Below are 23769 nucleotides of genomic sequence, written 5' to 3'. Positions count from 1 at the left end.
ATGAGGAATCATCTCCACGTTTAAGTCGTGTAAAGCTTATGACCAGGACCTATAAGCTTATGACAAAAAGAATTCGTTTGTGCACTACTTGTGTGAACTCACTGTGAAGTATTACACAAGAAACTCATCTGTCATAAAGACCGCATATGCTGGCGGTAATTGTTAGAATATGAGCGAGGACGATTGATGGTTGATTCTGTCTATACAAATTACTAAATGATAAAGGTCCCATTTTATTTATTATAAGACACAAAGGTTTTCACCTTCGGTAAAAGCTTGTACTGAATGTTACATAGCGCTGTAGTAACCAGTGAAATTGATCACACGAAAAGGAAAGATTGTAAACATTGCATCGATATATATATGTGGCAAATCAGTTCAAGCGAGGAAATTATCTGACGTCATTAAAGAAAACTCAAGTGTGGTAAACAACTGAATTACAAGGTCCCAAATTAAATTTCAAACATCTCGAAAACAACTCGTGACTCGTGACGTAATCGTCACACGTGTAAAGATATTTCCCAGTCCGAGGATAAAGATTATCATGCCACATCACCATAAAGCATTTATCACTGAACCTGCTCTGGCTATTCGCGCATTTTACCTGATTTCCTGTTTCGTGTCATACTTTAAAACTTTTGCGTTGGGAGCTTTCCCGTCTATACGAGCCTTTCGACACATGTCGACGTACATGCATTTGTAGAAGAACATCTTTAGAGCACTAAACGAACTGCAGGAAAAAGAATTGCTTAAAGTTTCGTTGCCAAACTATCATTAGATTTTTTTTTAGATTACAATTATTGCGTAAATACTCAACACTTGCTTCATAATGTGTTGAATTTTACAATTAATATTTGTCTTTTCTTTGACGTCACGATTTCTTGCGCTTAAAGGGGCTTTCCCTGTACATAACAATGCAAATAAGAAACAGCATTAGCAAAAGCAGCCTGAGTACATAGAAACGACCATTCGACATTTTAAATGCCATGGAGCCCACGGCAAATACAAATAGAATATATCACATTTTCTTATTTTGCTCCAGAACCAGTAGACATTTTATGCGTACATTTTCAAGAAAGTCATTTTCAGGTTGTGGTACGTTAACGATAGTAAAAAATACAACCAAAGTTTAAAACGAAAACATTTTTTCATCTGCATCGCATTTGCTTGCAAATAAATAATAATGTTTAAGGTTAAAGAACATGTTACGCTGCAATGGGAGAATCTCTGTTTTTGTTAAAACATTGTCACGCAAACGGGTAATCCCCTGTGTATACCACCCACTGTTCGCTTGTTTAGCTTACTCAGCTGAAGCAAAAACAGAGCCAGGTTTAATTACTGTCGAAGTGGCCATTTTAGATGTAATACGCGTTAAATACTTGGTAGTTACTAATTTGCTGATGCCAGAAAAGCTAGTAAATTCCTACACGATAAATAAAAAATATTGAAAATTAGTAGCTAAGTTCTTTTTTTTCAACGATTTGCAAACTAGGCCTACGCTGTGCCACTGGCCCAGATTTCAGATGTTTTTCTGAAATAGTATTGCACACCAGAATAAACCTATGTCTCCAACCTATGCCCAGTATAATTAAAGGACGATAAATAAAAAATATTGAAAATTAGTTGCAGAGTTCTTCTTTTACAGCAATTTGTACACTGTGCAGTGCCACTGACCCAGACTGCAGATTATGGTGCACACCCATTGTATGTAATAAACAAGTGCACACCCAAGATTTGTTTTCCGAAACAACATTGCACACTTGGGCTAATTGGTGTCTCCAAACAAAGGAGACGCAAACTTTTGCTCCGATTTGTTCTTCTAGTGTTTAAAACCGATACCGATGTTTATTATCAAAATAAATAAAAATCTTTATTGTATAAGACGACACCTTACCTGCACAAAAGCATTTGGCTACAAGTCGCAGTGTACAGCAGCCGCTTCCTTGTACACCATAATTTTGCTTTCCCACATCCAGATACACGGCGCAGGAGGATAAAAAAACGAAGGCGAAGGAAGGAGGGGGAGGAAAAAAAGTGAAAAAAATGTTGTATTGAAACCACTGTTAAAAAAGCGTACCGATTTCATTTTGTATCGATGTCCATGATAACTGTTCAATTATGTAGTGATCAGCAACAGTAGTGACAGTTATGTAGTGATCAGCACTGCGAAGCATGTAACGTAAAAGCTGTGAGTGTTTGCCTGGCATCTGCGGTGCATGTGAATGTAGTAATTCAGTTTGTGTTTATTTCAAGTTGATTGTGATCATGGAAAACAATCACCTATGTCTGTACTGTACTTAATGTAATGTGCTGCAAATAACAGATATAACAAATATTTACTTGGATTTCTTCTAAACTACTAAGGCAGAGGTCGGCAACCTTTCGTATGCAGTGTGCCAGTTTATAAATAATGTCAATGTCAACATATCAACAACTCGCGTGCCAAACCTTTTTGTATGTTTGGTTTTGCACTGGTCTGATGTGAAAATTAAACAGTAAAGTTGACTGAGTTAACAGACAAGAAACAGATTTGTTTTATTAATTTTATTGGATAACATCGAATGCAGTCACAAGAATCACTTTTTAATGAGATCCTTGTCCTTGCTTTTTCTTACTTAGCTCTGTAGTATTAGGATTATATTTGGACAAGTGGAATAGTTGCATAATTCCAGCATTAAAAAACATTTCCTTATCTTTTATCTTGTTTTTGCAACTTTGTGGTTGGTTTTTTGACTTTCCATTTCAATAGTTTCAACAATGTTTATTCCAATAAACCAAAAGCATCCACTCCGTGATTGACTGATTGTAGTTGGCAATTAGCTTTTGATATTTTTAGTTTTGAATGATATAGTGAATTGATAATTGTTTAATCAACATTGTGCATGTTACTTCATGACCGATATTGCCTACCGCTCATTGTTTTCTAATCTAAAGCAAAATCAACAACAAAATCATCACCTTGTGTCGATTAAAGTATCTTTATGAAAGAAAGTTGGTTTCTAGGTTTTATAAAAAGTTATCTCGTTTTTCGTGCACTCTTTATTCCAGAATTGACATTATCATTTACTTTGTAAGTTTTGTTGGCTTTGGTTTATAAGTTTTAGTAAGTCCATTGTCAGGTTCAACTTCAATAGTGAGGCTTGAATATAGTTCTGCATTTTTCATTTAGTGACAAAACAGTTGCTGTCACAAGTATGGAAGCATCTGCTCTATGCAATTAAATCAATTGAATTTGTTAATATTACTTTTGACATAGATTGTCATCAAACATTAGTAGTATTCATGCAAATTCACTTCGCTCTTTCGTTTTACTGTTGTTTAGACGAAAAATTACAAAGTGTCTCATTTTTTAATGATTGCAATTGGCATCTTTCTCTATCCATCGTCAAAGCAGAAACTTTTGTTATGATTTTGTTAACTAGATTATGTATTATTATGTTGAAGTTTTTGAATTTAATGTTTTATATTTTTACTTGCATTGTAGATTACATATTATTGTATTAGTTTCTTTTAACTTTTGTTTTTTTTAGTAAATAGGTTTTAAATTTATTATCACAGTAAAACCACGTAGTGTCATCCAGGAAACATGGAATTGAACATCATGAATCACATCATGAAACATGAACATCTTTATTGAAAGCAATCAGTGATATGATATGACAAGATTTCAAATCAATGCGATTGGATATGCAGATGGAAGAAACAAAAGAAACTGAAACCATGAACAATGCAATGTCCCACTGAAGAAACATCACTACCATTAGTGTCAGATCACAAGTATGTGTTTTCCTAAGACTCCTATGGCCGTTATGTGTTGCATTTTGTTTGTTTTTTCCCTTGAATTCTTTAGCAGTATGACAAAGTACTGTCTAGAAGCATTGTGTGTGAAGCAATTTTATTGCATCTCGCTGAGGCATTACTTACATTAAAACGATTGTTTAACCAGGTTGAAAACTCAACCAAGCAAGTCAATTCGAAACGTTATTAATCATCATTAAATTAAACAATGATATCATAAACGAAACTGTTGAAACAGTTGGAATAGTCTTCACTAGTGCAAATAGTATGATATGAAGATGTCAAGTGAACCTAAAACTTTCAATCAAATCAATGGTCATTTATCAGTAATTTTCAACATCACATCAAACAGAATTTAACACTTAATTCAGATATAACTTTCATAAATGTGTTGCTCTAAGATTTTTAAGTGATTTGAGAACTGTTTATGGTGTGTGCCAATTTTGGGTTAGTTTAGTTTCCAACTGGTGTGTAATGTCATTTAAGCTGATTTCGTGTGTTTTGCATGTTGAAAATATGCAGAAGTCTTTAGAAACATTCTTCGAAAACAACAGGGAATCTTATTTGTTTTTGTATGTGACAGTTACTGCTGTTCTTTACTGTGTAGCAATTTTAGAGAAAATTTATTTAGATATATTATTTTTATTTCAACAGTTTTCGTTACACATTATCATTATCAGTTTTCCGCTATCAACAAAATCTTCAAATATTTTAAGTTTTTTTCAGCAAATAGATTAAAAAGTTGTATGATAATTAATCACTAATCAGGCAATGGATTGTCAACCAGTTGGTATGCAAGTTGACACTTTGTTAAAATCAATCAGTGATATGATTTCACAAGAATTTAAATCAATGCGACAAGATATGAAGATAGAATTTGTAAAAATACAAGAAAGCATGGGAGATTTGATTTCAACGCTTCTTGCAGAGATAAATAAAACTGAAACCATGAACAATGCATTGCCAGTTAAAGAAACATTGCAAACAACAGTTATAAAATCAGATATCAGCCTTAATATTGAGGAAGTTTATTCCGAAAAGGCACCAGACTTTCCTCTTGTTGAAGCTATCAAAGAAGAACCTTTGCTGTTGGAAGAATATGAGGTTTCACAGACTAAGATTGATGACCCAAGTATATCCATGTTAAATAATTTTTCTCCTCAATCAGAGAATGGAGTAAATGCCACAGTCAAAATTGTTAAACCAAAAAGCTGTGTTGCAAGAAACTCAGATGAAGACTGCAGCGATTCTGTGGAGATGTGCCACAAGCCATTTTCCGTTACCAGCAGTTTGAAAACTCATATGAGTACGCACACTGGAGTGAGTTCTTATCAATGCAGTGTGTGCCACAAGTCATTTAACCAACGCAGCAATTTAAAAACTCATATGAGAAGTCACACTGGAGAGCGACCTTATCAATGCTATGTGTGCCACAAGTCATTTTCCGTTAGCAGCAGTTTGAAAACTCATGTGAGTACTCACACTGGAGAGCGACCTTATCAATGCGATGTGTGCCACAAGTCATTTAACCAACACAGCAATTTAAAAACTCATATGAGAACTCACACTGGAGAGCGACCTTATCAATGCGATGTGTGCCACAAGTCATTTAACCAACACAGCAATTTAAAAACTCATAAGAGAAGTCACACTGGAGAGCAACCTTATCAATGCGATGTGTGCCACAAGTCATTTTCTTATAGAAAAAAATTGAAAAGTCATATGAGAACTCACACTGGAGAGCAACCTTATCAATGCGATGTGTGCCACAAGTCATTCACCCAAAATTGCAGTTTAAAAAATCATATGAGAAGTCACACTGGAGAGCAACCTTATCAATGCGATGTGTGCAGCAAATCATTCACCCAAAGCAGCAAATTAAAGATTCATATGAGAACTCACACTGGAGAGCGACCTTATCAATGCGATGTTTGCCACAAGTCATTTTCCCTAAAGAGCAATCTGCAAAGTCATATGAGAATCCACACTGGAGAGCGACCTTATCAATGCGATGTGTGCCAGCAGTCATTTTCCTATAGCAGCAAATTGAAAACTCATATGACAAATCACACTGGAGAGCAACCTTAACAAAGTTTATTTTTTGTCAAAAGTCACTTAGGTTGAAGTGATAATTATTAACTCATATTAAAACTCACATTGGGGCAATGTAAATATTTTGAAAAGGTCTTTGGACAAAAACTTAGCCTTGAAAAACATTTACAAACCATTTATCCAGAAGCTGCATCTATTTGTTTGTGTTTTATTTGTCCACTTTTCATGTTTTATCAATAACTTTTTATGTTTCATGAAACATAAATTTTCACTATGTGGTTGTTTTTGACAAATAGTTTGTTTTTTCAGGAAGTTTATCAATGCTAGGTGTGTCAATAGTCATTTACCCCAACCAGCAATTTGAAAACTCGTATGATAACTCACACTGAAAAGCAACCTTATCAATGCCAGAAGCACCGATTTGCAAGATCATTTAACTATCTATTTTAGCACCATTGCCCTATGATTTTTAAGTGATATGAGCACTGTTTATGTTGTGTGTATGTGTACCACTGTTTATGGTGTGTTATGTCGTTTAAGATGACTTTGTGTGCTTTGCATCTTGAAACTATGCAGAAGTCTTTAGAAACATTTTTTAAAACAACAGGGAATCTTTTTGTATGTGAAAATCACTGCAGTTCTTTACTTTGTAGTAAATTTTGAAGATAGAGTCCTAAAATTTGTTGTAGTTTTATGTTGAGTAGTTTACCTGATGTTATGCAAGATGTATTTGTGATAAAATTGGAGCATGACAATTTGGTTGCCGCCACCCTGTAGTAAAAGTCGTCAACTGACGTGGTCATCCTGTATCCCTTTAAGTCGGCGCCTATCATTGATTGTACCATTTTTGTTTTTTAAAGCAACCAATTTTTTCAGGAAGTAGCTTGTAATTAGTTTCATTCATTATTAATATGAACGATAGAGCGTGACCTTGGTACAATACAAGTTTATGCTGGATTCAAAACTAACTGTCACGTTAATGCCATTTTACAAGAATTTAAGTCAATGTGACAAGGTATGACGATGGAATTTGCAAAAGCGCAAGAAAATATGGACAATATGGTGTCAAAGATTCTTGCAGAAACAGAGAAAGTTGAAATCATGAACAATGCAATGCAGTTTGAAGAAACTTCCCAGCCATCAGTCGCAGAGTCTGGTATCAACATTTGTTTTCAGGAATCTTATTCTGAGAAGAAGGTTTCCCAAACTAAATCTAGTGATGCAATTACTTCTGGAGTTAAAGACGCTATACAAAGGAGACTCTCACCCTCAATCATAGATTAAGGGCTCAATTCCCAATATAAAGACAATTTTGAGCCGGCAACACAGTGATTATTACGTGTTTGCACTCAATGCGTCATATTAAAAAAAGTAAGAAATTTTCCGGTCCAATGCGCATGTGATGTCGATGTGAAGTAGTTTTGTTGTTGTTTTGGAGACAGCTGGTTCCAGGTTTAGGCTAAATTGTATATTTTTTGTGGGTTTGAGTTTTTGCTTTTTTGGAGAATTTGTGCTAAATGTTTAAGTTCAAAACTTGCTGTAAAGTTTAGGTAGCTGTTATAGAAAACTGAGGACATGGATTTTGTCCAAATTAAGACTGCAGACAGTCCTGACCTAGATGGCGTTGCAAGCCAAAATTCAGTGTAGGTTTATGATGTGGATTTGCGACAGTAGCGTCTTGATTTAATGTACTTTGCATTGAAAAGCCTATCTCTTTCAAATGGGTATTGACCCCTTAAGCTAAAAATTTATTATGAATGTAAAACTCAGTTTTTAGGCTTACTTAACTTGCTAGCTTGTCTTTGGGCTAGGCTATTAACTAAAATTTGATTGCACACTTTCCAGAAATACTTTTGGCTGTCTTTTTTGTATTTAACGGCGTTTAATTTTTTGTTTATTCATTTTATTTGCAAAACTGGTAGGACAGTTATTGTTTTCGTGCTATAATGAAGTGTACGTATTTTTCTGACAGAATAGATGCGTTTTAAGTTAATAAAAGCATAAAGCACTAATATTTTATTAAAATGTACGCAGACAAACGATGAAAAAGCTGATAGAAAATTTAACAAAGGACATGGTTCGCCTGGCTTCTAACGAGTCTTGTCTCTCTGGATTAGCACAATGACCGATAACGGAATGGTAGCATCAACTTTGACGGCCAGGAGCTGGGCGATCATTGACTGACATATATGCCAGTAGTACATAAATCAATTTTACCGCTTGCATGTGATTTGCAAGTAAGTCATTTGCGGCTTTGCGTCGATCCATATCGCTTCATTTTAGAGCCAGCCGACGTGAACATTTCAAGTTAGTGATGCAATCATCATCAATACTGTTTCGGCCATGAGGTTTTAAAAATTGCCTTTACAGGCTTTGAGCATTAGGTACAACAATAGTTGCTATGGTTATTTTTGTAAGTTTCTACAACTGTTTCGCCTAAATCATGCTATTTCAATGGCCCTTCTTTTCAGAATTTACGTCTTCGACGAGCGACTGCATCCATTTTGTTGCTGGGAAGCCTGACTGTAAACGAAAGCCCTATCCATCGCAAGCCATTGGTACTGCTGATGGCGCTACCAAAACCATTGTTTCGACATAAAGCTGCAAGTTGCAATCGACCAGGTATTGTGTTTTCAAAATGGCTGCCTGTCGGCAGCGTTTTCGAAAATGTATCGTTTACACTTTTGCATTTTTTGTTGGTTTTACCTCAACATATTACACCCAAAATTCATTGACTGAGTATTTGGCAACGGTCTGTTTGCAAAGCAATTATGATTTGTCATTTAGTACAAGACGTATTTTGTTCTTGTTCCATAACAGTGGTCGCGGTTTACCACGGCGAACGAAAGAAAACCGTCGACATTCATTCGCTGTGATCATCTTGCAGGCCGGCTAAAACAGCTTCTGTTGCGTTGTTTAGCAGACTTGTCACAGTTTGAAGATCCTTTTCAAGTGATTTTCGATGCAGGCTTCGTACTAAGCAAACAACCTCGACTGAAAATGGATGGAAAACTTTTTTCGCGAACGTGCTTTCATCGCGCTGGTAGTGTTTTCTTTTGTAAAGAACTTACCTATGCAAAGCTTTCGAAAACGCCGACCAAGGAATTGAAAGGTATGGACACAGCTTGTCTCACGTGTTACTGGTTGTTCTTGAGTTGATTGCATTTGCTTGGAAAATCCGTTAAAAACCTTTAAATCGTTGTCAGTTGTGAGAACTTTAACGACCAAGCCATCCCTTGCAAATCTTTGGCAAGCTTCTCCCCTAGGGCCTAGGTCGCGCTCCATGTTGATTTACAAAACGGAAATAAATACGATCGCAGTTTTTATGTTATCAGTAGGTGTGTCTTGTCTATATTACTGCTAGACGTCGTCTTCCTACGACTTTCCTGCGAGCGCTCCTAAGATAATCTGGCAACACATAAAATCGCCTTTTTGCCAGATCCTGCTAGCGTATTGTTGAATTATAATCTTGTTCCAGGCTTCCTGCGTTTCGCCATGTCGTACACAACGCATAGATTTTCAATGGGACTAAATTACTTGTGGCTGGTTCAGAATTTTAACCTTAATTGATGTCTTTTGACCAATTAAGGATGTCTGTGCTCTAATCGCCATCTAGCGGATAGTGTAAATTTGCTCTATTTGATAAACGTTCAAGCTCTTTTTGATAGAGATGACCAATCTTTCGCGCACGTTGGACTTTCAGTTGGTATGTTCTAATGCAAGCGTCTTTAACCTTAGACAGTCGGACTAAAAAATCCCCTATAAGGGCTCAATTCCCAACAGAAAGACAATTTTGAGCCGGCAACACAGTGATTATTACGTGTTTGCACTCAATGCGTCATATTAAAAAAAGTAAGAAATTTTCCGGTCCAATGCGCATGTGATGTCGATGTGAAGTAGTTTTGTTGTTGTTTTGGAGACAGCTGGTTCCAGGTTTAGGCTAAATTGTATATTTTTTGTGGGTTTGAGTTTTTGCTTTTTTGGAGAATTTGTGCTAAATGTTTAAGTTCAAAACTTGCTGTAAAGTTTAGGTAGCTGTTATAGAAAACTGAGTACATGGATTTTGTCCAAATTAAGACTGCAGACAGTCCTGACCTAGATGTCGTTGCAAGCCAAAATTCAGTGTAGGTTTATGATGTGGATTTGCGACAGTAGCGTCTTGATTTAATGTACTTTGCATTGAAAAGCCTATCTCTTTCAAATGGGTATTGCCCCTTAAGGAAAATATCACAAATAAAATTGTCAGTACTCCAAACTTTTCTTGACAGAAAATCACATGAAGAATGCCACAATACCATGAATAACATTTCAATAAATTCACAGCAAGTGGTAAAAGCAATACTAACAAAATCATAATTCGTGCTTTGCTTAAAAAGACAAACAAATTTTTCTTTTGCATTTTTTGTGGTAACTACATCAAACACAATTTAAAGTTGCAGACTCATTTGGTCTTGCACTCAAAGTGACCTTATCCATGCCAGATCTGTCACAAATGTTTTTCACGAATCACAAGATTGATGGCTGATATCAGCAGTGAACACCTGTACTGGAAAACTTCTGTCCTTAATGCGGGGTTAATTGCATGGCTGCACTTGGTTTGAATTGTAAAGCATATAAGAATTTATACTGGTAGAATGGCCATACAAATTGAGATAGTCAAATAGATCTTTTGGCAAATTTGCCAGCTTAAAATAATTTGTAAACAGTTTATTCATCTTTCTATTGTATCTTGTCTGTTAATTATCTAGATGTGGTATGAATTTATTTTTATCTGTTTCTGCAGTTTTAGTTTATTTGGTTCAGTTCACTGTAATGTACAGCATGTCATTCAGGTTGTGTGCAAGTAGACATTGTATATATTGAAAGCAATTTATAGTATAAAGTTCCTGGTCTGAGTTCTAACTGAACGTTAAAAAAATAAGGAAATAGTTTCAAATTCTAGTCTTGAAGATTTCACAATACTGGTTTTTGTTATCACACTTTTTCATTTTATCATATTTTAAGATAATCCAGTCACATTGTTGTCATTACTGTTTTCTAAATCGTAACATTTAATTTCTAATTGTCACTTACTGTTTTTCTTTACAGGTTGTTTCTAAGTAAATATGGAATCTTTAATAGCTGGTGTGCAAGTTGATAATGTTGTTATAATGAAGGCAATAGGAAACTTGATTTTGCGAGAATTGAAATCGATTAGAAAAGATATGAAGAAGGAATTTATAAAAATGGAAGAAAAAATCGAGGAATTAAATTTGAAGCAACTTAAAGCAGAAGCAAACAAAAGGATGCCATTAACCGAAGAAGAAAAAACTAAAACCACAGATGAACCAAGTCAAGACCTTCCATGTTTATCTCATGGGAATCAACAGCATCCTGTGATGCCAGATCCCCCACACACTGAGTTGGATCCCAGCATCTCGGCCAAACAGTGCTCCTCCAGATCTGGATCTTTTTCATCTCGTGTTGTTATCGTTAGAGAAGAGCCTTTAACAGTTCTGGAACAACAACCATCACAGAAATCTGATAGAAAAACAAAAAAGTACCTTTTCGAAAACACTACAACCGAAAGTGTCCAAAAAAGCAGAAACTTTCCATTGATGCAATCACAACTAGAAGTGTGACCAAAAAGCAGAAACTTTCCATTGAATCATTTCAAGTAAAATCTAAATACAATCAAGACAAGAAAGAATCTGCAAAAAAACACTTAAGAATTTCTTTTGGTAAAGCTGATCTTGTTGCTGAAATGCAATGCAAGTTGCTTGAGGAAAGCGAGACGCCACTAAAATACGATGAGACACTGAATGACGAAAAGTTTATTTGCGATGTTTGTGATAAATCATTTGTGAAGAGAAGATATCTATGTATACACAAGCAACTACACAGCACTATCAAGCCGTACACATGCAAATATTGCGAAAAATCTTTTCCGCATAAATATAGACTCAATAGACATCTGCTTACGCACACTGGAGACAAACCTTGGCCGTGTGTGACTTGCGGACAACGCTTCCGAGAAGAATACAAATTAAAGCGACATCTTCGTATACATACTAAAGAGATGCCAATCCAATGCCCAATATGTCCTAAACGGCTGTCTTCTGGAACCTGCTTAAAAACCCATATGAGATGCCACAATGGAGAAAAACCATGGATTTGCGAAATCTGTGAAAAGCGATTTCGGTCAAAGTTTTCTCTTGCCAGGCACCAAGTGACGCACACTGGTGAAAAAACGGAGTGGTTAGATGGAACATTTGTACACACATAACATCATTGACATGAAATGTGTACAATATTTAATAAATGTAATAAACAATGCAAACATTCATTTTCAAATGTCAAAATTTGTAGTTATACGGCTGTTCAACTTCATCCTTAATTCTTGACAGTTTGATAATTATGATGTTCAGTTTTATGTGTTTTTATTTTATGGTTAAGACTGTGCTTTACAAATTTTCTTTTTTTTGCACAAAGTTCAGTTATAAATGTTTTAGAAGAGTTAACAGGCGTAATTAAGCTCAAGAATCCTTGTTCTGCAAACAGTAAGTCCATAGAATCTGCTGCAGTGACTAGTTTTGTTTGTTATTCTTGACAATTTTTGAACAACATTCTGTAACGATATTTACTTTTTTTATAGGCAGTATTTTTGTAGACAGAACAGTTTTGTTGTTGATTGAGAGTTCCTAGTGTTTACTGTTATGGATAATCTCATGGAAGTGCTGGTTTTAAAAGAACTGCGTTTAATTTCACTGATGGATTCTCTTTCACAAATTAAGGCAGCCATTCAGAGACTGGAATATAAAATCGAAACACTCATCACATTGAATAACACAGGAAGCTTCGTTGAAGTAAAGAAGCAAGCAGCTCGATGCAAAACAAGACTTCCTGATTCTCGTGAAAATGATGTCGTTGAAAGAAGTGAGTCTGAACTGGATGGTTTGAGATATTTCATAAATGTGGAATTGTTTGAAGACGAGAACAGTTTGCTTTCAGAAACGGAGAATGATCCGTCGGACTTGGGATTTCAAAGAAATATGGGTTCAGCTGTGAATGAGTACAATGAAGACAACACTTATCCTGTAAATTTGTCACCAGATGGCAGTGTTGTGCAAAATGAAAACCCTTTGAAGTGTCCGCAATGTAAAAGAACATACAGCAGGCGAGCAGCGCTACTGCAACACTTGCAAACCCACAGCAGTCGCTTGCCTTTCCAGTGCATATACTGCCATAAGTCCTTCAAAATAAAAGGCTATTTAACGCAGCATCTCCTTGTACATAAAACTGAGAAACCATTTAAATGTACAATTGCTGATTGTGATAAAGCTTTTAAGAAACGGCGAAAGCTTCAGGACCATTTACTCAGCCATGGGACAGAGAGAAACTATTCCTGCCATGTCTGTGGCAAAGCTTTCAAAATCGCCTCAACGTTGGCTGTTCACATGAAGGCCCATCAAGACCTACGGCCGTACCAGTGCCAACAGTGTGGCATGGCCTTTAAATTTAAAGGTAATTTGAAAAGCCACATCAGAATTCACACTGGAGAGCGACCATTTGAATGCACTGTGTGTAAGAAATCATTCGTTCAGCAAACGACATTACAGATACATATGCGAATCCACACCGGGGAGAAGCCTTACAAGTGCATGGAATGCAATCAGGCATTCGCATGCCATACAACTTTACGTAAGCATCGTGAAAAGCACAAGAACGGTCCTAAACCGTTTCTCTGTAGCATCTGTGGAAAGGGTTTGACCTGCAAACATACATTAACAGAACACATTCGTCTGCACACGGGAGAAAAACCGTTCAAGTGTGAACAGTGCGGGGAAAGCTTTCGTCAAAAACAAACTTTGAAAGATCATCTTAAACGCCATGAAAGCGTTCAGTGAGAGATTCTACGTCTAAGCTTGTAGAGTTCGCTCTGTTCAACCAACCTACGTTGGTTACTCATGAGTCGACGTTACTAATCTTTGTCAGGTCCTTTGTTTGTTTTGTGACGTACACTCCGACCTGTGGTTTATAATCAAGTATCTAACAGTAACAGTAATCAGTGTCGTGTTTGCAGATTCTTTGAAAGAACCAGTGGATGCAGAACACAGTCTTGCATCTCCAAGCTCGTCACCGTCTTGCTCTAAGTTCTAATAAGTCAGATAACCACGCAGTTCTGCAGCTCAACTCTGTCAAAAATGGTTTATCCCATACCGACCCTCAGGAATATGTCACACTTTCAACTGCAGTTTAAAACACTTTTGTGCAAGTTTTTGATAAATAATACAACCATGCTATTCATCAGCTATAACAGTTTTAGGCGTTTATTAAACCATTTTTAAACCCAGAGCAAAGTGATGAGCAAAATAACTATCAAAGCAACCCAAGAACTTGCCAATTTGTTGCAAATGAATCTTGAGGAGCAGCTTATCGGATATTTTTGTTACCAAATATGGTAGTGACAGAAAATTCGTCATAAAACTCCACAAAAAGCACTTGGAACAAATGTTTTCCAACCCACGATTTTATTCTAAATTATAGAAAGTAATTTAGTTTTCCCAGTGGCATAAAATTTTAAATTAAATGATTTGGTTGAATGAGTTAAAAATTATTGAGGAGATTTTACAATTTTTTCCAAATAAGTTATCATCTCTTCGATGTTAAAGTTGTAAGGTCCTATCCCGCCGATGTATTTCACTTCTCCATCTAGTACCACGCACATTCGCTCTGGCAACCCTCCATAGTTGAGGTTTGCTTCGTTCTTCATCATGTCCACCACAAGCGGGAGAGAAAAGTCATCCAAGCTCTGCAAAATTTCAGCCGCCGACAAACGATCTTCAATTGCACGATGCGTCTTTATTTTAAACCTGCCAAGAAAAATTATTATTTTTAAATCAATCTCGGGGCGCACTTATTACCAGGAAATTTTTCATATGAAGGTAACATAAACATCATAATTATCGCACATTTATTTTAGTCAATATTTTGGTTATTTGCTGAATGACATACTTTATCACTAACTTATAATAGCTAAGCGGTCAATTGGAAAAGAATTGCAGTTACTTGTTCTGTTCGAAAGACCAGCCGTCAAGGGCATGTATTTCGTCGATGTAGACGACCACAAAATCGACCCTGTCCTTGTACATCCGCGAAATCCTGCCAAGTTCTTCGAGGCTTTTGACAAACGGGGGTCAGGAACATGAACCAAATATTACCACTAGAGGTCTCCCAGCACACATGAAGGCCAGCAAACTAAAGGGACAAAAACCGCGCCCATTACAATTCAACAAGCGATGCAAAATTACGTTCATTTGGAACATTAGATTCTGAGCTTTCCGTGTGTATGGCAATGCTTGTATTTGGGATGGTGTCGTGCTAATATTGTTAGCCATCAAAACTGCTTTTTGAAAATTTTGTAGCTCTGATAGGCTACTATAGCTTATGCAGGCCCCTTAGTAGATAGCAGGAATAAAAGCTTTCCAAAACCACCCGCTTGAATAATATGTAGGTATATTTTTCGCAAAAGTTAAATATTTAAAAACACTCGGCTCTGTGCTCGAACGATGAGGAATCATCTCCGTGTTTAAGTCGTGTAAAGACTTTTCCCAGTCCGAGGATAAAGATATGCCACACCACCATAAAGTATTCAACGCTGAACCTGCTCTAGGTTATTCATACATTTTACCTGATTTCCTGTTTCGTGTCATACTTTAAAACTCTTGCGTTGGGAGCTTTCCCATCTATACGAGCCTTTCGACACATGTCGACGTACATGCATTTGTAGAAGAACATCTTTAGAGCACTAAACGAACTGCAGGAAAAAGAATTGCTTAAACTTTCTTTGCCAAACTATCATTAGATTTTTTTTAGATTACAATCATGGCGTAAATACTCAACACTTGCTTCATAATGCGCTGAGTTTGAAAATTAACATTTGTCTTTTCTTTGACGTCGTGATTTCTTCCGCTTAAAGAAGCTTTTCCTGTAAGTAACAATGCAAATATAGAAACAGTATTATCAAAAGCAGCCTGCATAAATAGAAATAAATATTCGACATTTCACCTGCCACGGCAAATGGAAGTTATTAGAGTACGTTTGTCTTTTCGTGTTTATTTAAGCAGGCTGTTTGTACTATGTGTGAACATGACGCATTTTCTTACTCCTCATTTTGCTCCTGAACCAGTTGACATTGTCTCCGTACACTTCCAAGAAGGACATTTTCAGGAAAAACCACAAATTTCTGAAAAACCGTACTGGAATCCAGTCTTTCCAGCCTGAAGCTTGCACCATCTCGCTCAAAAGTTTTTTGTAAAACTCTCAAAGACAAAATTGTTTGTTACCAGCTCTATATGGAGTTACCGTCAACTTAATTTCTACTCAGCTTAAATGACATAAGTGCACGTCCACTAAACACTGTTATCTTTTTCAACTTTGATTACTCTAAACCAGTGGTTCTTAACCTTTTTTCCCCAGCGCCCCTTTTCAGAGGTTTCCATAGTCTGTCAACCGGCTTAATCACCAATCTGGTTGCCTTGTATTTGGTAGAAGCGATATTATTTAATATATTAATGAGAGTAATAATAAGAGAATGGTTTATATACAAAAATGTATTTAATGACTACCTTGGGCCTGGTGAGAACTTGCCAACTTAAGTACATCAAGTTCAATATTTGATAAAAAGAGCCTCAGACAGTAATAAGTCATTTTGCAAGTCTATAAGTTCTTCAACTAGATTTGGATTAGCATTGTTTGCATCAGCCTGGAATGGATTTACAACCTACTCTGGTATTTTTAATTCTTTGATATCTTTAAATCTGATCAACAATTTTTCTTTGAATGCTTGAAAATGAGAGGAATAGCAGTCTAGATCAGTGTCTGACAAACATGAATCATCGATTTGGTTTTTCTTTACGGCTTTTAAGCTAGGAAACTGATTTAAGTCTTCCCTTAGTAAACAATTTTTATAGAAATCTAATTTGCTAATAAATGCCATTATTATTCCCTTTGCTTTGATGAGACACATTTTGGTTCCTTGCAATTTAATGTTGACCTCATTTAATTTCTTGAAAATATCAGACAAATAAGCAACGTCTGCTTTCCAAATCTGAACTCACTTTCTCATCCAATAATTTAAACTTAAAGAAATCAATAACAGAATCATCGAGGTCATAAAAGCGTTGTAAACATTTTCCTTTTAAAAGCCACCGGACTTCTGTATGTAGCAAGAGCAGTTCAAATTTTTCTTCATTCTCATGACAAAGTTGGCGATATGCGGTCATTCAAAGGATGGGCTTTGATCTTATTCATTGCTCTGATAAAATAGCTTGCAGAGTACTATGCAATCTGCCACTGAGATGCTTTGCAGCTAAATGCTGTCTGTGAATGACACAGTGGATTGTAAATATGTCCGGAACTTCTCTTTTAAGATGTGCCAGGAATCCTCGATGGCGTCCAGTCATTGATGGTGCTGCATCAGTTGCACACGCAATAACATTCGAAAGTGGAATGACTGACTGACCACGTTTTAAAAGCGAATGAATCAAGCATCAGACCAAACAATGCGCATTATGACATAACTAAAACGATTGGCTAGTAGGCCTATCCAGAGGTGGGCAAATGTATTCAATGGAAGAGCCATTTGCAGAAAATACAAGTACCAGAGAGCCTCAAAATTAAAACCTTTGTTTTCATTTTCACATTTTCGTATTTTGCTAGCATTAGATGTCATCGTTTCGTTTTGCAGCGTATTTAAGTAGACTAAACTGAGCTAAAGCTTACTGTCTTAGCAATGAAATTGCGTTGACTTGCTGTTAACTAACTCTTAGTGTTACGTCATAAACAAAATGCTGGCCTAAATAAAAAATGACTGGCCTATACAAAGCAAGAGAATACATTGATCTTGATCTACTAAACTAAACTAATAAAACAAATTTGCAGTGAGCTAAATATCGTTACACCTTCAGAATACAGCGCCCCTTGAGTATTTCCGCCACTCTAGGGGGCGGTAGCACCCAGGTTAAGAACCATTGCAGTCTACTCTAAACTAACCCAGCGTTGAAAAATTTCTAACCTACCAGCTCTTGCATGATAAGATTATTTATTTAAGACTTGTGCCGGTTTATTGCTCGGTAGCCTTCGTTACTCGCGCTGGAAATAACAACCATACTTTGACGTCGCAATGTTTGCTGTTAATGCAGTCATCAGTCATTGGACATAAATTATGTTAACAACCCCTTCATTTGCGAGTGAAAAATAACGGAAAAATCTTACCTTAGCCATGTTAAGCTTATTGCAAAGCACAAAATTAACACGAAATCGACGATAAATGTCATCAAATCATTTGGAAAATTACCATAAAACACTACAGAAACTTACGCCTACATTGCATGTAGCTAATCACCATAACGACAAAATATGAAAAGTCAAATATGCCTGAAGGTGGGTGTGAAGATCTCCCACTCACTTAACTCCAGTCTGCACAGCACAAAAAAATGAACGAGATACACTATCTATTAGTTGCATAAAAATTTGTAAGTAAGACTGTTAAATAAAGTTCAAAAAACACAATCCAAACAGAAAAAAAATTACAGTGATCAAAATTTGAAGAATGCATATAAAATTAAAAAGTTACAGCTGTTTCAGACATTGCATCAGAAATTATCTCGGACAACTTTAAACAAATCTCTATTCTGCTGCCCGTAGTGGCTTCCCTTGAACACTGCACCAAGGGAAACAGAGCCATGCAAGGTGTCAGGAAGGTGCTGAAAGGTGACGTCCTTATTCAGCTTCTTCAGCCTTTCGAAAAGTAGAACCTACGTCATGAAAAAAGGTGAAATAAGTTAGCTGGCAAAACCACAGGTTTGCATATTAAAAGATAAGGTTTTCCACATTACAAAACATGTGAAAAAGTGTCTTGAGGATAAAAAGATGTAACTCACCCCGTCATCACGTAAAGTATCATACTCGCAAACTAGAATGTGAGTGCGTGGCATTTTGGCAAGAATCTCGTCAGAGGCCATCAAAGGAGCAACCCTGACATCAAGGTAATGTCTCTCAAAATGAGAAAATACCTCATCTGTAAGCATTGCTTTTTCATCTTCCGTGAAAGTTGCCATTGTGTTGTTATAGCCTCTAGATTTGTACCTGAAAAGAATATGTTATGCGGGTTGCCATATAATCAAATTTCCCTCCTATACTCATTAAGCAATAAATAGAGTAATAAAAGAAAAAGGTTATAATAGTGACTCGATAACAGCAACTGACATTAAAATTATGGATAACACTGGCCTGCATTTTTCAACTTCAAAATTTTTTCTTCACTAAAAACATGCAAATATAGCTAATTTTGTGGCGCTGATTCCGAATCTGTGGTCCGTTTTATTCTAGCACATCAGGTTTTTGAGATAACTGTTACACGTCATAGAGCGTTTTTCGTGAATAATCGCAAATAATGTAAGGTGTACAACAAGCTTGACTCGAAAAAATTCACAGTTTGCACAGAATTGTTACACATCTTTGTCTTCTTATGATAAAACAATAAAGATTTTTGAAATATGACAGCAATAACGATATAATCCAGTAAAATGATTATTTATTATTGAAAGCACAGCGGTTCACTACCTCGGAATCTATTTTATTGAAAATGCGTGTCTACCTGATTTTTTCTCATATTTAGAAGAGTCTTCACTTTTAAGACACCAGCATTAGTCAGCTATCATGCTGACATTCCACTTACCCTGATAGTGTTCCTCCATCACCATTATCTCCCGGTGAAAACGTTCACCTTGTTCCTCACTAAACGTCCCACAGTTATCTGGAAAGTAGTCTAGCTGGGAGGGTAAAAAGTGCATGTTGACGCTCATCCTGCCCCCAAGTTTTTGTAAGGCATCGAGCATATCTGTAATAAGCTGTTTGTAAATGGAGGCTCCGTTATTTCCATGGAACTGCTGGATAACAGCTTTTAATCCCTTCCAGGCTTGCAATTCCGTTATAGACGTTTTTTCAAAATCTTCATCGTTCAACAGTTCTCTGATTTGAGGTCCAGTGAAAATACCTGCTTGCAGCTTAGCTTCGGATAAAGACGAAAACTTTTCTTGCAAGTTCCTAAATCCTTCTCCGTATACAAAGTTTTTCATGCACTCAAACTTGATGTGCAAGGGCGGTAAAAAAACTTTTGCTGGAGCAACAAGAGGATGTGGCTTCACATTCTTAGATCCAGGCAGAAACTCATCTCTTGCTGGCCACAATTTCCGAGTAAAGTGGGAAGTATCTGTCCTACTGTCCCAGAGATAAAGAAAACAGGGAAATTTAGTGTAGTATAGTATGAGAGCTACAACTTTTAAATCAGCACATATCAACCAGTTATGCTCTTGGTACTGTATCATTTGCAACAGAGTTTCTGTGTTTTCATACGTTTCTGGCATCTCAGTAGAATGTGCAACAGGTACTGATGGCACAGTTTACCCATTGTACACAACACAGCTTTCATGCTCGTCTTCCAAGAATCTATGAACAGTCTCCAATATTCTGCTGAATATGATATTGTAAATGTTTCAACTAAACCCTGAACATTCTTCCAATAAACCAGAGTATTTTCTTTACTAAAAAATTCTGTAATTTTTTTCTTTCTGTGGCGGTACCACGCAAAACTTGTACCCTTTTCTAGAAGATTCTTTTCCTTTAATCTTGATGCTAGAAGTTGTGCATATTCTTTTGAAAGATATAACTCTCTTGTGAGATCATTCAGCTTAGTTTGTGAAAACAGCTTTGGAGAGTCATCGTTTATTCCTTCCAGATAGTGCTCTCCATCACCTGCACTTCTTTCAGATTGTGAGGAGCTTTACATCTCTGTTAGAGGATTCGGCACAGGAATTTCATCACAATGTGGTACAGGCCTCAATGCTGACTTTAAATTAGGGTACTTGATATTGGATTTGTTTCTTCTGTTAAACCCCTTAATACACCATACAAAAATAACAGTCATTGCGATGGTTTTTTTGCTCCCTATATACCGTAGGGACGCCAAAGGGAAGGTTCTTGAGTTTTTTCTGGTACCACATACGTAGCTTTGATGCACATACGTAGCTCATTGTGATAACAAAATCTATCTTGATAAATAATATCCTTTTGACAAAAAAGTGGGTAGTTAAACGTAAAAGCGAAAAATGATGCGGTTTTTCGACCGTAACTTTAAAACCTAATGTGACAGGCAAAAAAGGATGGCATTTTTGAAATCAGCGCACCAAAATTAGCTAGAAAACGTTGGCATCATACAGAATAAAATTTTCATGCAGACCAGTGTAATTAATTACTACCGCAATTTACCTTTCAGGTACCAAGTCAGCATTGACCAAAGCTTTGAAGCTTTGCACTGTTTCATTCTTGTAATTGACATGGCCATTTTCAGCAATAATATGAGACAAATCCAATTTATCATTGAACCTAATCAAGAAAAACTGCTTGATATAACAATACTTGACTATATTTGTGTTACATTAACTTATCCAATATAATAGGAATGTATAAAAACATAACTTACTTATCACATGCGTCATTATGCTGCATGTGAAGTAAAATTGTATAGAGTATAAATTCTAATAAATTGAAACCTTACTGTTTGATTGTTTAAGGTAGGTGCTTACCCAATATACGCCAACCAAAATTTCGGGGCGACAAGTTTTGGAAAAAAAAATTGCAAATTTTGTTGATAACTCGGAAGGCGGAAGTTGATCATTTGCAGGACAGGATAGATCAAAGTTGTCATGGCTGGCAACGGGAGGGTTGGATCCTCCTTGTTCATTTCAATAAGTGTCACTGTGATTGACATCCCGAGGTTCCCGCCTGTGTGATATGAAAGCAACTGCAGGCTATGAGATGTTTTTGGCAAGTATTTAAGCATAGAGATAGTGAGAATAAATAATATTCGACTCTTTAAAACCAAAGCAGTAAAAGAAAATTCAACTTTTTTAAAGAATTTTCACAACATGTCTGGTATTTTAACAAAATTATGTTGACAATTAAATTAAAAAAAATCGAATACTTTTTATTACCTGCACTGTCTCCAATCAACACTAGTTTGTTCGGGTCGACGTTGAAATTTTCCGAAATCTTCATGAAGTTTAAGGTGACATTGAGGCAATCTTCATATGGAATGGGGAATGGGAATTGTGGGGCGCGACGATATCTTAGATTGAAAATTAACATTGAACAATACTTATAAAATGAAATCAATGTAAAAGTTGAATTGTCATTTGTCATATTTTTCACCACTTACTCAGGTGAAATCACAACAAATCCTGTTTCCTCAGCAGCCATTGCAAGAAGTTCCATGTATGTCCCTAAACAATAAACAAGATAATTGCACAAAACGAAATTACAAAAACGTTAAATTTTCACTTTATCTTAATTTCTTTGTCTAGTTGCACTGTATACCGTAACAAACTGACACATTAAAATCTTGCAACAAACCAATAAACATCACATTAACTTACGTAAACTTCCGAATACCCATCCTCCACCATGGTAAAACACCAATGCAGGACCGGGACTGGTTCGAGATTTAAAAGCTGAAAACATATTTATCATCCAAACCATTGCTCATGTAATCATGTAAATCATCATTATTCAGTGATTCAAACTGAAATAGAGCTTTTACCTTTTGGAGTTATTATAACAGTGTTGATACCAGCAAGCTCAACGTACTCCACAGTTATATCAGGTGGTAGTCCAACAGGAAGCGCAATATCTAGGTTACCAGGGTAAAACCACCATCTATTTTGGTATCCTAGCCAGTCTGTAACATCCGCCTACAAAATTCAAATTAAAACGCTACATTTATGCACAATGCTATGAAATTGATTTTGTCTCAAAACATCTACAATATTACACTACAAACATTAGGTTTAGTGGCCGTGTTTTTTAACATTTTTCATGACATCAACATTTTTCGTGAACATGTTTTAGGCCTTTTCGGCTTTATCACTTTTTCCTGTTCATTGGCACGTTTTAGTAACAATTGGCTTGATTTTTTGTCCCCACCGCGCTTTTGGTGAAGAATAAAACGACTGATTAACAAATGATCAAAAATTTACAACTTATGTCAGGAATCAGCATATAGACAAAAGGTGTAAAAACAACCATATTTCTTCTATCAAATCCAAACATAGACTGCCCCAACACTCCCTTGCACTTCCAAACCGAGCGCAAAACCACACAAACACAGATTCCACCGTTGTCACGCACTGAGCAAATAAACGCGGCACGATAAATAACAATCAAGCCTTAAGGTTAGCGATGTAAGATGTCACAGACTAAAAACATGTGTACATATGAATAGGTAAAATATGTCGGCACGAACGCAACCAAATATAACATTAGCTGACGAGAATACGAATAAGACAAGGCACAAAACTTTCTTTAAAAAAAATGGTTTGAAGATAATTAATCAAAGCAGTTTCGGGTTTTCCATCTCATGGTCACATAGGCCTACATTTGCAGAAGTACATTAGGCTAAGTTACTTACCACAGTTTCTGCAGCGGAAAGTATGTCGACCAATATTTGAAACTTCCATTGATCAGGAATATCTGCTGGTATAGGCCTATGCGTAATATAACCAAATAGCACAGATAACAATCCAATAAAAATAGTTATTTTCCCCAAAGTTCCCATTGCTGCGGGGGTTTTACTTTTTACGCCATTTACAGCGATAGATCAACTATAGTCTATATTTTCTATAACCTTCATTCTCCTGGCAAGATATGAAAAAGAGACTACGAACCTTTTGCTATGCTCCAGTGATTTTAAGCATGGTAAAGGTAATACAATACAAAAGCAGCAGTTCTAACCAATGCCTTTATAAATACATTAATTATTATTAGGGCAACCATAAGTCAATATGGTCAGTTTTTTTTAACCTGCCCAGAATGCTATCGGAC

General features: G+C 36.3%; 4 protein-coding genes and 1 pseudogene across 12 annotated transcripts; 2 read left to right on the top strand and 3 right to left on the bottom strand.

The window, feature by feature from the left end:
* The first annotated feature begins 1298 nt into the window (after positions 1-1298).
* Positions 1299-11592, top strand: LOC143449200 (uncharacterized). Of its 6 annotated transcripts, XR_013114534.1 has the most exons (5): positions 1299-3777; positions 7885-8234; positions 8322-8472; positions 8671-8962; positions 10939-11592. XR_013114534.1 is itself a non-coding variant. In XM_076949303.1 (4 exons), the coding sequence occupies exons 1-4, from the start codon at positions 8040-8042 to the stop codon at positions 10947-10949; spliced, it is 402 nt and encodes a 133-aa protein (XP_076805418.1). In that variant the 5' UTR covers positions 5892-8039; the 3' UTR covers positions 10950-11592. The 6 variants fall into 6 exon arrangements, 3 of the variants coding, with proteins under 3 accessions (XP_076805418.1, XP_076805416.1, XP_076805417.1); XR_013114533.1 differs by lacking the exon at positions 1299-3777 and having other exon boundaries at positions 5892-8087; XM_076949303.1 differs by lacking the exon at positions 1299-3777 and having other exon boundaries at positions 5892-8087; positions 8771-8962.
* Positions 11593-12118: 526 nt separating this feature from the next.
* Positions 12119-15901, top strand: LOC143449211 (uncharacterized). 3 transcript variants are annotated; one of them, XM_076949319.1, is made up of 3 exons: positions 12119-13530; positions 13621-14774; positions 14866-15901. In XM_076949319.1, exons 1-2 carry the CDS (start codon positions 12546-12548, stop codon positions 13734-13736), a joined length of 1101 nt encoding a protein of 366 aa, XP_076805434.1. In that variant the 5' UTR covers positions 12119-12545; the 3' UTR covers positions 13737-14774; positions 14866-15901. The 3 variants fall into 3 exon arrangements, with proteins under 3 accessions (XP_076805434.1, XP_076805433.1, XP_076805432.1); XM_076949318.1 differs by having other exon boundaries at positions 12119-13824; positions 13913-14774; XM_076949317.1 differs by having other exon boundaries at positions 12119-14774.
* On the bottom strand, positions 14137-16125 carry LOC143449227 (thyroxine 5'-deiodinase-like; annotated as a pseudogene). The gene is made up of 5 exons (XR_013114538.1): positions 15996-16125; positions 15739-15817; positions 15521-15646; positions 14899-15087; positions 14137-14702 (listed from the first exon to the last, which is right to left on the bottom strand). The product of XR_013114538.1 is annotated as a thyroxine 5'-deiodinase-like (transcript).
* A 487-nt stretch (positions 16126-16612) lies between these two features.
* LOC143448604 (general transcription factor II-I repeat domain-containing protein 2B-like) lies at positions 16613-17114 on the bottom strand. The gene is made up of 2 exons (XM_076948414.1): positions 16950-17114; positions 16613-16897 (listed from the first exon to the last, which is right to left on the bottom strand). Exons 1-2 carry the CDS (start codon positions 17112-17114, stop codon positions 16613-16615), a joined length of 450 nt encoding a protein of 149 aa, XP_076804529.1.
* A 985-nt stretch (positions 17115-18099) lies between these two features.
* LOC143449208 (arylacetamide deacetylase-like) lies at positions 18100-23596 on the bottom strand. Its single transcript, XM_076949315.1, has 9 exons — positions 23357-23596; positions 22490-22640; positions 22326-22400; positions 22109-22172; positions 21885-22018; positions 21477-21675; positions 21160-21276; positions 18774-18978; positions 18100-18647 (listed from the first exon to the last, which is right to left on the bottom strand). The coding sequence occupies exons 1-9, from the start codon at positions 23501-23503 to the stop codon at positions 18486-18488; spliced, it is 1254 nt and encodes a 417-aa protein (XP_076805430.1). The 5' UTR covers positions 23504-23596; the 3' UTR covers positions 18100-18485.
* Between the last annotated feature and the right edge of the window lie 173 nt (positions 23597-23769).

This window comes from Clavelina lepadiformis, chromosome 3 (genome assembly GCF_947623445.1).
Source record: "Clavelina lepadiformis chromosome 3, kaClaLepa1.1, whole genome shotgun sequence".
Classification (NCBI taxonomy): domain Eukaryota; kingdom Metazoa; phylum Chordata; class Ascidiacea; order Aplousobranchia; family Clavelinidae; genus Clavelina; species Clavelina lepadiformis.
This window is presented reverse-complemented; position numbering and strand designations above follow the sequence as displayed.

Bases quoted from the DNA above. Each gene is read 5' to 3' on its own strand.
- LOC143449200 (XM_076949301.1), top strand. From the start codon at position 10,956: ATGGAATCTTTAATAGCTGGTGTGCAAGTTGATAATGTTGTTATAATG.
- LOC143449211 (XM_076949318.1), top strand. From the start codon at position 12,546: ATGGATAATCTCATGGAAGTGCTGGTTTTAAAAGAACTGCGTTTAATT.
- LOC143448604 (XM_076948414.1), bottom strand. From the start codon at position 17,114: ATGACCGCATATCGCCAACTTTGTCATGAGAATGAAGAAAAATTTGAA. The intron at 16,898-16,949 runs GTGAGTTCAGAT...GATATTTTCAAG, and splicing joins TTAAATTATTGGATGAGAAA to AAATTAAATGAGGTCAACAT.
- LOC143449208 (XM_076949315.1), bottom strand. From the start codon at position 23,503: ATGGGAACTTTGGGGAAAATAACTATTTTTATTGGATTGTTATCTGTG. The intron at 22,173-22,325 runs GTAAGTTAATGT...TTTATTGTTTAG, and splicing joins ATGGGTATTCGGAAGTTTAC to GGACATACATGGAACTTCTT. The intron at 22,019-22,108 runs GTAAGTGGTGAA...TTTCAATCTAAG, and splicing joins TTTGTTGTGATTTCACCTGA to ATATCGTCGCGCCCCACAAT.